The 13,777-nt window shown below is 46.8% G+C and overlaps 1 protein-coding gene across 2 annotated transcripts in view; it reads left to right on the top strand.

Annotated features, from left to right (window-relative positions):
- lama5 (laminin, alpha 5) overlaps positions 1-13,777 on the top strand; it is a 124,984-nt gene that overhangs the window by 45,599 nt on the left and 65,608 nt on the right. For both annotated transcript variants that reach the window (XM_075475381.1, XM_075475380.1), the window contains exons 7-11: positions 7,617-7,732; positions 12,580-12,698; positions 12,776-12,866; positions 12,965-13,099; positions 13,269-13,331. In XM_075475381.1, the coding sequence (XP_075331496.1) occupies positions 7,617-7,732; positions 12,580-12,698; positions 12,776-12,866; positions 12,965-13,099; positions 13,269-13,331 (524 nt within the window). The remainder of the gene's footprint in view (positions 1-7,616; positions 7,733-12,579; positions 12,699-12,775; positions 12,867-12,964; positions 13,100-13,268; positions 13,332-13,777) is intronic.

Genomic DNA, 13,777 nt, shown 5'->3' with positions numbered 1-13,777 from the left:
AATCGGGCCATTACACGATTCAGTGTTTTTTCATTCCCCATGTGCCCAGCCATCGGGTTATAATGAGCCGCCTGGAAAACCATTTCCCGACGGCTTTTCGGGACCAAAAGTTGTGTTATTATTTCCTCTGTCTGAGTGTCACGACTCACTCTGTACAATCTATCCCTGCACAATGAAAAGTGTGGATATGTTAACGGTGCGTCAGGGTGCACCACGTGACCATCAATTTTTATCACTTGGTCAAAGGCACAGCGTTGAGTATCATCACAAGATTGTTCAAGTGGAAAATCTTCCATGGAGTCGAACACGGGAACCTGCGGCGCCTCCTCAGGAGGCGCTGCCGGCTCCCCCTCCCCGTCTGCAGTGTCGGACAACCTCGCGTCACCACTGAGCACCGCGCACATATCCCATGTCCCTGCTGGTCGTGAGCGCACCCCCACACACTGCCCCACCAGTTTATCGAACCCAGACCAATCCGTACCCAAAATCAGGGGGTGCACCAGGCGGGAGCTAACCGCAGCCTTCACACTATGCTTTTTTCCCTTATAACGAATTTCCACTGGAACCACCGGGTATCTGTGAATATCCCCATGTACACACCTAATATCCACCCACCCCGCCTCTATCAAAGCCCCGGGTCGAATCAGATTCTGGTGAACCATGGACTGCGTGCAGCCCGAGTCCACCATTGCCTGATGTGTACCCCCCTGAATCCTTACCGGAAGGCTGTACGTCCCTCCTGGACCGGCGGAGGGTGCCGGAGGGCCGACAACCCGGATCACCTGGCCGACCTCCATTAGCGGGCACTCGCGGCGAAAGTGACCGGGCTGCCCGCACCTCCAACACTCCTGCACTGCCACCTGAGGGGCCCTCTGCGGGTCGGGAGCAGCACCTGTAGCGGCTGGAACCTGGGGTGAAAAGAGACGGGGAATGTTAGTGCGGGGCAGTGGGACCGGTCGGCCCGTTACGTGGCGTAGAGGCTCGGCCGCTGTCTGCCCCCTTCGGGGCGCTGATGTGGGACGGCTGGGCGTTGCTGGCCGAGCCTCCGGTGTCCGGCCCCGGGAGAAGACCGCCAGATGGTCCTCTGTGAGGGTGATTGAGGCGGCCAGTTCCGTCGGTCGGTGACAGCGCACCCACTCTGCCGTCCCAGTCGGCAGCCCCTCCACGAATTGCTCCAGGATGACTGTTTCCAGCATCCTCTGCTCGCCGTTTGTTCCCCCTGGCTGCAGCCATCTAGTTGCCGCGTCTTTCAGCTGCTGCGCGTATGTAAATGGTCGGTCCGTGGGACCCAGTTTCGTCCCCCTAAACCGGCGGCGATGGTCCCCGGCCGAGTACCCGAGGCGGTCAAGTACAGCCCTCCTGATCGCCGTGTAGTCCCGTGTTCGCGCAGGAAGGCCCAGCGCCGCTGTTTGCGCTTCCCCCGACAGGAGGGGAAGCACCCGCACCGCCCACTCCTCCTCCGGCCACCGGCATGCCTCCGCCGTCGCCTCGAACATGTCGAGGAAGGACTGCGGGTCGTCTGCTGGTGTCATCTGGTGCAGGTGGACTGTAGTGGGTGGGGGAGTCTGTGCTCCCGCTCCAACGTTCTCCACCATCGCCTCCAGCAGCCGGGTCTGCCGCTCCGACTGATCCTGCAGTGCGGCCAGCTGCTGCCTGCTGAGGGTCGCCTGATCCCGGTTCATCGTTGCGACCTCGGCCAGCAACTGTGCCAGCAGGGTGATCGGCTGCTGTGGTTCCGTCATCTCAGTTCCTCTCCCGCTGAGCCCCACGTTGGGCGCCAATGTGGCGTTCTCCGTGCCACTGCGGGTTCTTTCAGTGGTCTAATGAGGACTGAGACTCTTTGACAGTTTGTCAACGATTTTATTTATGCACACTCTGTTCTCCTGCACGGCCTCCTTCCCAGGCTTCGTCCAGGTGTCTCTCCTGTTCCTTCCCTCCCTGGCTCCAGCACGCTACTGTATATAAAGGAGAGTGATTAGACGAGTGGATGCTGGCGTGCTAATCACTCACCTGGTGCCGCTCCCCTGAGCTCTCTCCACACCTCTCTCCTGCAGCTGATGCGCCACGCCCCCTCCACAGTGCAAACCCCGGAAAACAGCAGTTCAGTATCAGTATTAACTTTCAGAACACAAAGCAACATGAATTCTACCAACTGTCTGCTGGCTGTCACCTCAGTGTCCCTGGTCTCTTCTGGGTTGTTTATTCCTAAAGCACCTTTAGTTCTATTTTTATTGCTGAAATGAATGCACACAAAACATATCTCTGGAAATCACATCATTTTGTTTCCCAGTGGGTAGTTTTCACCAAGTAATATCGAGTAACTTAAGAGCTGTATCTTGATCGTTGATGTGTAACGCAGCATTAGCTGCTGAACTGTCAACAAATTACTAAGTTAAGTTACTAAGAGATCTCTAATCGGTGAATGTGATGCTAACCATGTTCTTTTTTATGCAATAATGCAAAAATCCATGCAATGTGTTGGTGAAACTAGATTTTTAAGTCTAAACACATCAAAACATGCCTATCTGAACTAGAAGTATGTTGGGGGCCAAAATACACAACCAATGTTTTTTACATGAGGGAATAATGAATGCCTAAGCATAGATTGCATGCCGTAGTTGGTAGTTGGAGGTCACATGTTCTGTATGTTACCTTATGAGGAGATTTAAACTGTCAGATGGGATGGTTTTGTCTTTTTTTTCAGTCTCATCAAACACTCTTGAAGAGTAAGAAGGATTATGTTCTCTGGGTTTTCATTCATCATGTTAATTAAGAACAAACTGCAGCAAACATTACAACCTCTCTAACCCTCTATGAGGTCTCTGATCACGTCAAATCAGTCTGTAGGAGCCAAAGTATACCTTTGCTTGTTTGCTTTTATAGGTTTTATGTCATTGCGTTAATGACGTCATTGCGTGACACAGGCAGGAGTGTGGTTATTTTATGTTACCTATTGTGTGTCGTGGCGGGAGTTTTGAGACACAAAGAAAGAGAACTAGAAGCTCAAATGTTTTTTGTTGACCGTCATTAGACGTCACTCGACTTTACAATCTCGCCATTATTATGATCATTATTATTTATTGAAAGATATAATTTTTTCCCTTTGCTTCATCTGCTCGTTGACCACAGTTTGGATTTTTGTTACAATAAACACCTTAAATGGATAATGGACACTTGGATTTCTTGGACGCGTCACAAATGGGCTTTTAAGTTTATCAGCGACTGAACATACAAAAGACAGCCGCAACACAGTCAAATCTCCTTGTAAATCATGACAGTATGCGAGTGAACCAGCATGGTAAAAGCAAGACCTGCTTTCCTTACCCCAGTGTGACATTCCATGTTTGCCATGAAATGGATTGGTCAGAAAACACGCTTGGAGACAACTTGTATAGTTACTGTGAATTGTTTGTTTGCATTGGTTTGGTTGAATTGTGAATACATTGTTTGAAAAAAAATGTAGTTGTGTTCCTTATATTAATGTGAGCTGCTTTATGAAGATGAGTAGATTACTACAAAGTTGTATGTCCCATTCCATACACCGTATTGCCAAAAGTATTGGCTGATCTGCCTTTACATGCACATGAACTGAAGTAACATCCCATTCATAATCCAGAGGGTTTAATATGACGCCGGCCCACCCTTTGCAGCTATAACAGCTTCAACTCTTGTGGGCAAGCTTTCCACAAGGTTTAGGAGTGTTTATGGGAGTTTTTGACCATTCTTCCAGAAGCTCATCTGTGAGGTCAGACACTGATGTTGGACAGAAGGCCTGGCTCACAGTCTGCGCTCTGATTCATCCCAAAGGTGTTCTATCGGGTTGATGTCAGGACTCTGTGCAGGCCAGTCAGGTTCTTCTACACCAAACTGGCTCATCCAGGTCTTTATGGACCTTACTTTGTGCACTGGTGCGCAGTCATGTTGGAACAGGAAGGGGCCGTCCCCAAACTGTTTCCACAAAGTTGGGAGCATGAAATTATCTAAAATCTCTTGGTATGCTGAAGCATTCAGAGTTCCTTTCACTGGAACTAAGGCGCCAAGCCCAGCTCCTGAACAACAACCCCACACCATAATCCCCCCTCCACCAAACTTTACACTTGGCACAATGCAGTCAGACAAGTACCGTTCCCCTGGCAACCACCAAACCCAGACTCCTCCATCAGATTACCAGATGGAGAAGCCTGAGTGGTCCCTCTAGAGAAGGCGTCTCCACTGCTGTAGAGTCCAGTGGCGGCGTGCTTTACACCGCTGCATCCGACGCTTTGCATTGCACTTGGTGATGTATGGCTTGGATGCAGTTGCCATGGAAACCCATTCCATGAAGCTCTCTACGCACTGTTCTTGAGCTAATCTGAAGGCCACATGAAGGTTGGAGGTCTGCAGCGATTGACTCAGCAGAAAGTTGGTGACCTCTGAGCACTATGAGCCTCAGCATCCTCTGACCCGCTCTGTTGTTTTACGTGGCCCACCACTTCCTGGCTGAGCTGCTGTCGTTCCCAATCACTTCCACTTTGTTATAACACCACTGACAGCTGACTGTGGAATATTTAGTAGTGAGGAAATTTCACGACTGGACTTGCTTTACAGGTGGCATCCTATCATGGTACCATGCTGGAATTCACTGAGCTCCTGAGAGCGAGCCATTCTTTCACAGATGTTTGTAGAAGCAGTCTGCATGCCGAGGTGCTGGAATTTATACACCTGTGGCCACGGAAGTGACTGGAACACCTGAATTTAATTGTTTGGATGGGTGAGGGAATTCTTCTGGCAATATAATGTATATACCTAACAGATACATTATGACACAAGTTATTCACCCAACATTCAATAGTTAAACACACACACACACACACACACACACACACACATGGGCCATGTTAATGACTTGAGCAGATGTGGCCTCACCTCTCTGTGCTGCGTTTCTGAACTGGAGGTGATGCGGCAAAGTGAAAGCAGATGCTGCAGAACAGAACAAACTGACCAGCTGGCAACATTATGATCAAGTGTCTTACAACATTATGAGTGTCTGAGGCAGAACTCTGAGAAAATATTCTCTGCCAATAGTGTCAAACTCTTCCAGAACGTGAAAATCTTTGCGATTACAAAGCATTCAAAACGTCCAATAACTGTAAAACTCAAATTCAGTTTGACATGATTTATTTGAGTAATCAATGAGTTTAATTGTTAGGGAATGAATCTGGGAATTGTTGGTCTCCAACTAACGTCTGAAACCAGGAAGTAGAGAATCTGAATGGAAAACCTTTATTGATAGCTGTTTCCTGACGTGCTTGAGTGGAGCTGATTTCCACAGAGGAAAGGGAGAACTTGGTGTGTGTGTGTGTGTGTGTGTGTGTGTTTGACAAAGAGAGGTTGACTGAGTGAACTGGTCTTTAAAGGTGGATGTTGGAAACACAATCAGTTTTTGAAATACAAAAGAGAGACGTGTTATCAGCACAGACCAGAGTGCCGTCACATACAGGAAGTCCCCAGAAGAGAGCAGAAATCCAAAAACATTTCAGAATATCGTTGTGATGTCATTCAAACGGAGACCATTTGAAAACAATTACGTGTAGCATTATTTGGGCCCACTTTATTTCATGGTGATGTAAAACTAAATTTGAAATAATGTCAAACTGTCAAAAGATCCATTTTTTATCTTTACCCACTCCATCCTGTTCAGGGCCGTGGGTGGCTGCCACCTTTCCAGCTGCCATCAGATGTGAGGAGGGTCGCACTTTGAACAGATCACTACGATAGATTTTTATTTTTGGGGGGGATTTTTAAATCAACTTTTATTCCAAAGTCCTTCTATTTACAGTTTATCTTTTTCACCAAATCAAAGCGAACTAAAGAACAAACCAAAAAAAGCCCAACAAAATAAAAATAAAACAAACAAACAAGTTTTTTTTAAAGTTCATGATATGAGAGTATCCTCTAACCTTCACTCCCCACATGTTCACACAATCCTGTGTTTCTTCAGTCAGTTTATAAAAACTGAATTCTACTCTGAGCCGAGCTGCCAGCAGCCCAGTCACTGTGGCAACCACGTCTTTTGACCCCTGACCTCTGACCCTGTTCTTCCTGGTCTTCCGGATGGCTAACTTCGCTGTCCCTGAAACAAAGTTGATCAGTTGGTGGACCGACTTCTCTTTGGGTCCAATGTCGTGGCCCAAAAATAAAAAGACTAAAAGAAAACAACTGACCAAACCCTTTAAACCACTGAAGGTGTCTGAACGGCGCCTCTGATCTGGGACACTGGACAAAGAGATGGCAGACTGTCTCTGACTGAGGGCAGAAAGGACAGCCGTCCCCTGTGCCAGGATCGAGCTGCACCAGATACCTGTTCGTGGCCATGGCCCCATGTACAATCCTCCTTTGGAGTCTCCTGTCCGCTTGTGGACAGGAGGTTTGTACAGGGACCGCCGACAGCTTTCAGTCCACCTCGACACCGTCACCCCTGCCAGTGAGCGTGAGTTTAAGACCTTAACGTAGAGGAAGTAGATGTCTTTCTCCCCCAGAGTCTCAAAGTCTGTGGACTCTGGGCTCTTCAGACTCAGCAGGTCGGTCTCCTCTGGCTGCCATTGCCCCACAGCTGGAGACACAGCCAGGGAGGGAAAAGCGTACTCACATTCATCAGCCCATTGGTCAGACAGTCTGGTTCTCTGCTGGCAGGGAAGCACAGACCTCCTCCACCAGCCTGAGCAGCACTCTGGTGGACTTGATGCACAGCAGGTCTGCCAGGTGAGGGACGGATGCCTGTGCCAAAGGGCCGAGGCCACCAAGTTATTAGCAATGAGGACCCGGGCCCTGATAAATAGAAAGATGGATAGATAGAAAGATAGGTAGGCAGGCAGATAGATAGATAGATAGATAGATAGATAGATAGATAGATAGATGGATACTTATTTATTTTGACCGAAGTGAATTTGTGGACTCAGCAGCACTTAAATCAATAATAGCAAAAAGTAGAATCAGGAATGAAAATAATGTGACAGGAGTTAAAAAGATAATCATTCATCAGTGATGGCCAGCAGCTTGTCCAGTGTCCTCCTCTCTGCAACCGCCTCCAGCTCCATCCCAACCACGGAGCCAGCATGTCTGAGCAGATTGCTGCAGATCTGCAGCTGACCTGAGGCCTCCACACTTTGTGTGTCAGACATTCATGTTCCTCTTTAGCTCTTTTAAGAAAAGCACTTCTTCCTCCTGTAACTGCAGCACTCCAGAAAGGATGAGGGCTGATAAAAAAGAGAACATGGCTGCGTTTGGTCGCACTCTTCAGGCAGCCGCTTCACAGACTAATCCGATTAGAAGCTGAGGTGAAGCAGTCAGCCTCTGTTGATAGAGCAGAAAGATTAACTCTCTGATTGTTGAGCAACTTTTTCCACTTCCATCCATTCTTTGCTCTCCTTTCTTTCTTTCTTTCTTTCTGTATTGCTCTTGCTCAGCTTCAGCGTAAGAAATGAGAACCTTTACAACACAATGGCCCTAAATAGGTACATTCCATAGCATATGTGGGCCTTTTGTGTCTTTCTGAGGAGTCCTGAGAAGTGAAAGTAAAGCTCATTTCCTGTGTATGACTGAAGGTTCTTAGACTGTGCCCTCTCCGTTTGTCACAGGCTGCAGTGCGACTGTCAGCACAACACCTGCGGGGTGTCATGTGACCAGTGCTGCCCGGGATACAACCAGGTACCGTGGAAGCCTGCCACGACCTACAGTGCCAATGAGTGTGAACGTGAGTGAAGCCACACACACACACACACACACACACACACAGAATGGAATCACTGAACCCTGCAGAAGAATGTGTTTCATGTGTTGCTCCAACAGAATGAGTTGGTTCTACTTTAATGTAGCCGAACAGACACACTGGCTGCACCGTCTCACATGGACATGTCTATGATGTTTATGGAAAGTTCTTCTTACCCTCTGGTAAAACATGCATGAGCAAGCTGATCCCGCTGATGCTGAGTGGATCACTCAGTACAGAGTTCCTTTTTTTTCTTTAAGTCGTTTTGCACATTGAGTTTAATTTGTTCTCATTTGGAAATAATGTTCTCATCGCGTTCAATCAAATTTATATGGCGCATACAAAAAAGATGGAGAGCAGAATGAATAGATTCTGAAAGAAAAGTTTTTTTTTACAGTATTTACAGACTGCTAACAACGTGGATCCACCTTAAAACTGTCTGACTGTTGGAGTCTGTCAGGTGGAACCTTGTGTTATCAGAAGTCTGGTTATATTTACATGTGACAGCCATCTGTTATCAAAGCTGCAGTTATATTTAACAAAGACAAACATGGGTATCACAAAGGCAAAAGGTTCGCTTAAGGTCAGCGTGATAGGAGGAAACACTTGTTGCAGTGCAGCGAGGTCGTCTTCAGAATGTAACGTTTGCTGATGGGAGGAATGCAGCGGCTCCTCTGGATAAGAAGGATGAATGCCAACAAAATAATCTGTTTTCAAAAAGTTGGCTTTTCCAGACAGTTAAGACATGATCTCAGAACATGGAAGGACGAGCCCATATTTTGGTGAGATGAAGGATCTATCATTGTGTTCAGCAGAGATGCTGCTTGGCTTCTCACCTGCCTCACACTGCACTGGACACCTTCTTTTCAGAGGAGGCCGACCTCCGATGTTTCCTGACCAGAGGAAACAGCAGTGCTATCAGGCTGCAGGATAAGGAGAGCGGGTTCATTCAGCCGGCACCTCTCAGCTGCTGAGAGCCAGATAAGAGGAAAAGTTATCAGGGTGTCACTGACTCTGCGTGGGGTGGGACGGTTGGTCTGAGCTTTGAGTCTGGCTGTTTCCTAAGTGTGTGGTTGTCTCTCTTTTGTCGGAGATTAAGTAAACAGATGTATGGAATCTTACTAAATGTTTATGCGTGTCAGATTGGGTATCAACTTTAATCAACATTATAGTATTCTATCCAAATAATCAAAGGCTTATGTTACACAGAATTACACAGTATATTCCGGACTACAAGCTGCTACTTTTTTCCCGGGCTTTGAGCACCGCAGCTTATATACAGTGCAGCTAATATGTTTTCTTTTTTTTTTCCATGCCGCCTAAAACATTTTGCCTTGTAACATTAGACCAATCAAATTAACGAATAGTTCTCAGTGGTTCAATGAAATTGTACTTAAAGGGGACATATTATGCAAAACTCACTTTTTGCGGGTCTTTGTGGTCATATTTGGGTCTCTACTGTTCCTTTAAACACTCCAAGCGTGAAAAAAAACCATCCATCCATTTTTTTGTAGGTCAGTAGAAAGACTTTGGTGTCAAGAAAAAAATGCTGCTGTGAGCCATTTGGATGGCTCCCCTATTGTGATGTCACAATAGGGGAATTTGCATATACCTGTCGAGTCCCCACCCTCTTCATTAGTTGAAGATCCGCCATCTTGTATCCAGCATCGAGCATACGAGCGCAATGGCTACGAAAGGAAAATCACACATGAAGTTTTGTGCTGTTGGCTGCACCTGTGGTGCGTTTCTGGAGACCCAGGTGTCCAGCAGCAGCTCCAGTCTCTGCCAGTGATACCTCCCGGTGGTTTTTACAGCCACGAACAGGTCAGCCTGTGTGAGCTGCTCCACAGGCCGAGGGGCGCCGGGCCGCTCACCACTCTCCTCTCCCGGGCCAGCCGCCTGAAATAAGTTGAGAAAACATCCGCGCCCCCTGCAGCCGGCAGCTCCTTCTGGTGTCCGTCAGTGAGCACGAGCCTCTCCCGGCCACCAGCAGACAGGTTACCGCGGCGACAGCAGCGCGAGGTCCTGCTGTTGAGAAAACACTTCTTTTCTGTCCATGAGCGAAGTGGTGAACCCATCCACGCAGTGAACATGTGGATGCCTGCCGGGGGACCGAGGCTCGCCTTCAGCTCAGTGGGATGGTTTGACCAGAATCAGGCCAACAATTTTCAGTCTTTCTATTCTTTGGTTTGCATTTTCTATTCTCATCCTAAGAAACGGTAAGAAGGTTTTTCATTCAAATGAATATCTTAAGCCACTTAACACAGGTCTATGAACCACCCAAGCAGAAAAAAGGGCTCCTAACTCAAGTAATGAATCAGTGTTGTGTGAACACATGTGACTGTAACGATTGAGTGGTAACAGGGCTCAAAGATGACCGACAGAGGAGGCGAGTTCAAAAAGGTTTATTGGTGCAGGTAGGTGGCAGGTGAGGGGGTCCCAGTACTGAGGAGCCCAAGTGCCTTTATCCAAACACAGAATGATTAAGAAAGCACAGGAGTCCAGTCCACACTGAAGAGGAAAAACTCATTCATTAACAAGTTCAGCGAGCAAGCGAGAATCAAAAATCCATGTCCAGTCCAAAGTTTCCAGAAATATCCAAACATACAAATATACCTATCCAAACAATAGGTATAATCCAAAGGCAAAATCCAAGAGGCAGAAAAAAGGTCCAGGCAGGGCAAAAAACTTAGAGCCGATCAGAGATCAGGGTCAAAAACAGGTCCAGGGCCCAGTAACACTAGATAATAAGACAGGTTAATGCTGGAGAGTGAACTTCCAAGAAGTTAGACCTGAATATGAAGGGGAGAGGACGGGTGAGGATGATTAGTGTTGATGGCCAGAAAGGAGGTCGGCATAGGAAGTGAGCTGGAAACCATGACACAGACAACTCATTAACAACTCATCTGAAACTGTATTTTTAGCTGCTCGCAGCCTAATGCAAACACACATCATTTGTTTCCATTTCTTCAGATGTATCTATGAAATGATGCAGTTTGACAGACATAAAATATTATTTTTGTACCAACAAGATGATCCACAAAGAGCTGAAAGCGTTGCACATCTCAGCATGGTGTGCAATGTGTCCTAAAAAACTGAGGAAGTTTGAGTAGGACAAGAAGAAGTGGAAGTATGAGATGTCATGGAAATATCTGAAACAGCACCCAGCGTCACCTTCTTACACCTTCTGTTTCCTTTCTTTTTCACTCCAACCTGTTGGGATATGATGCAACGGGGGTGTACACCTTTGCCCCAGTTAAAGGAAACCTTGGACAGGCAGAGCAGATGCTACACAACCACATGCAAAGAACAGAAATAATATCAGGGTGAACAAGCAGTTCCTTTACAGATGGAATATAATGAGATGACTAAGCCAGAAGAGCTTGTTCCAGCCTGCAATCAGACATGAAATAATCCTTTGATGATCTGTCATTGATCCTACGCTCAGTGTGGTTGTTGTAATTACAGCTTCACTCATCCCAGCATTTATGATTTGGTCAGAAACAAACATGATGCTCTGAGCTCCCACCACAGAGACAGGTGTCAGCACGGCAGCTTTTCACTTCATAGAGCCGACTTAGATGAAAGTCTGAGGTTGTTTCACACATCACATATTTTTGCTTAGAAATTTGACCAAACTCCTTGGTCGGGTTATTTTCTCTGATATTTGCTTGGTAATTTCTTCCCTCTTTTCCCCTGTGGTGCCGCTTGTCTCTAGGCTGGAAGCAGTTGCTATAGTAGATGGTGTCTTATGACGAGATGATGATTTATTAACTATTAGCCCCTTTCACACTGCGACCCGCTACCTTAGCGGGTCCAAATTGCACCTTCGACCTGCGTCGAGCAATGTGAACGCTTGGCGTGTCAGGGTGACCCGTGTCGCCTGAAGCCGAGTTCAGGGGGCGTTGCCTAGTGGCAGAGCGTCACACGAAACACATAAAATGCTGGGCGTGTACAATGACGTAGGCACAAGCCATGCGTCGGAGGTAGGGTTAAATACACCTGTCTGCATCAAATTTTTCAAACCAACGATGGCGGGACACCTTGAGAACTCGTTTTTGCAATTGTATATGCAGTTCATGGAGATGTTATTTTACGGTGTGTGGATGGTTACAACGTGGGATGCCGCCGAAGAACATATGCGGAGAGTACAAGAGCACTATAGTCCCCGAAATGTGGCGGTAAATAACGTCCTCTGTTCGGGGGCTGAGGAGCTTGCGGACCTCCTTGTCTCCCCAGTTGGCCATATTAAAAAATATCTCCAACTTGATGTAGGCTAAAACAGAGTAAAACTTGTCCTCACCTGTCGCTGCTGTTCTGAATCAGCTGTCCATTCTGTCTTTTAAACTCCTCACGTCACGCCACGCCCACATCCAACCCGCGTCGATTGCGTTCACATCAAACCCGGCTCGGCAAAAAGACGAGGGTCCGACGCGGGTCGAAAGGCGAGTCGAGTTGACGCGGCAGCCCGGGTCGGCAGTGTGAAAGCAACAGCGGACACGCTAAATTCGTGGATTAAACGCGAGTTATTCCTCAGTGTGAAAGGGGCTAGAGATTTGTCTTGCCTCCCTCTTCACACTTATTTGATATAATCAGAAATGTAAAAAGAATTAAAACTTAAAATTAATAGTGTCTATTTTACTAAAAGCCAAAGACCTGTTTACACATGTAACCACATGAGTAACACAGCTGCTGTCTCTCAGGGCCGTTAATAAGAGAATGCTTCATTCCTGACTGTCAGTTATGTTTTTCATTTGTTTTTTAACACCTATCTCTTTCTATTATTTCCCACTGTCCTATTTCTGTTGATAGTGTTTTGTTCCTTGTTTCAGCATGTAACTGTCACCGGCATTCTTTTGACTGCTACTACGACCCGGATATCGATGGCAGGAGAGGCAGCCTGGACATCCACGGACACCACAGAGGAGGAGGGGTTTGCCTCAACTGTCAGGTGACTCAGGCTCCTCAAATCTAAAACAGACTGTGAAGGTCTTAGTGATGGAAATAACTGAAACCTTTTCCCCACAGCATCACACCACTGGAGTCAACTGTGAGCTCTGCATCCCCTCCTATTACAGGTCACCTGACCACCCGATCCACTCCCCATTGGCCTGCTCACGTGAGTTACAGCTGTTGGACATCTCTATGAATAAACCTTTCCTTTACATGCAGCATGTTTGGTCTTCCTGGTGATCAGTAATTCTTGTTTTTTTCCAGCCTGTAACTGTCAGTCAGAGTTTACAAATGGCAGCTGTGAGGACCTGACTGGGCGGTGCTTCTGCAAACCAAACTACGCCGGGGAGAACTGTGACTCCTGTGCCAGCGGTTTGATCAACTTCCCTGAGTGTTACCGTGAGTTGCAACCAAAGGAATGTCTGAAATCCTGCCTTTGTTTGGATGTGTGCTGCAGTAGATCCAGGAACTAGTTAAAATTCACCCCCAACCCAAAGGGGAAAACTGAATGAAAACAAAAGAAATGAACTACTTCTTTGATATTTTCTGACCTCTCTTTCTCCATCAGCCATCCCCACGTTTCCCAACAACAACAACAACGGTGAGGCCAAACCAGCTGGAGAGATTATCAGTAAGTTATCAACAGTCTGCACAAATGGACAAGAATTCACATTAAACCATTACAAATATAGTCAAAACCAATGTTGGAACAACGTACAGTCAGAAGGATGAGAAGGATATCACACCCAGCCCTATCTGTAAGGGGGAACCCAGGCACTCTTTGGAGCTCAGATCCAATGTCTTTTTCTTTCAGTCACTACCTTCAGATGATGATGAGATCCATCTTTTTTTCCACTCCTTTCACCACTTCTCTGTTGAAGACAGAGTTGCTGGCAGTAATAACAGCACTGATAAAATGCTAGGGCTAAGATGATAGACAGAAATCTCTTTCCAAAGAGAATTTCATTGCAGAAGATGTGTAGAGGTTAGTTCCAGGGTTCCAAACTATGAAATAGACTCAAAACCTGAAGCAGATACACCTTGAGCAGATATGGAAAATGCAAATAAAAAATACAA

The sequence above is a fragment of the Odontesthes bonariensis genome, chromosome 10 (assembly GCF_027942865.1).
Source record: "Odontesthes bonariensis isolate fOdoBon6 chromosome 10, fOdoBon6.hap1, whole genome shotgun sequence".
Lineage (NCBI taxonomy): Eukaryota > Metazoa > Chordata > Actinopteri > Atheriniformes > Atherinopsidae > Odontesthes > Odontesthes bonariensis.
This window is presented reverse-complemented; position numbering and strand designations above follow the sequence as displayed.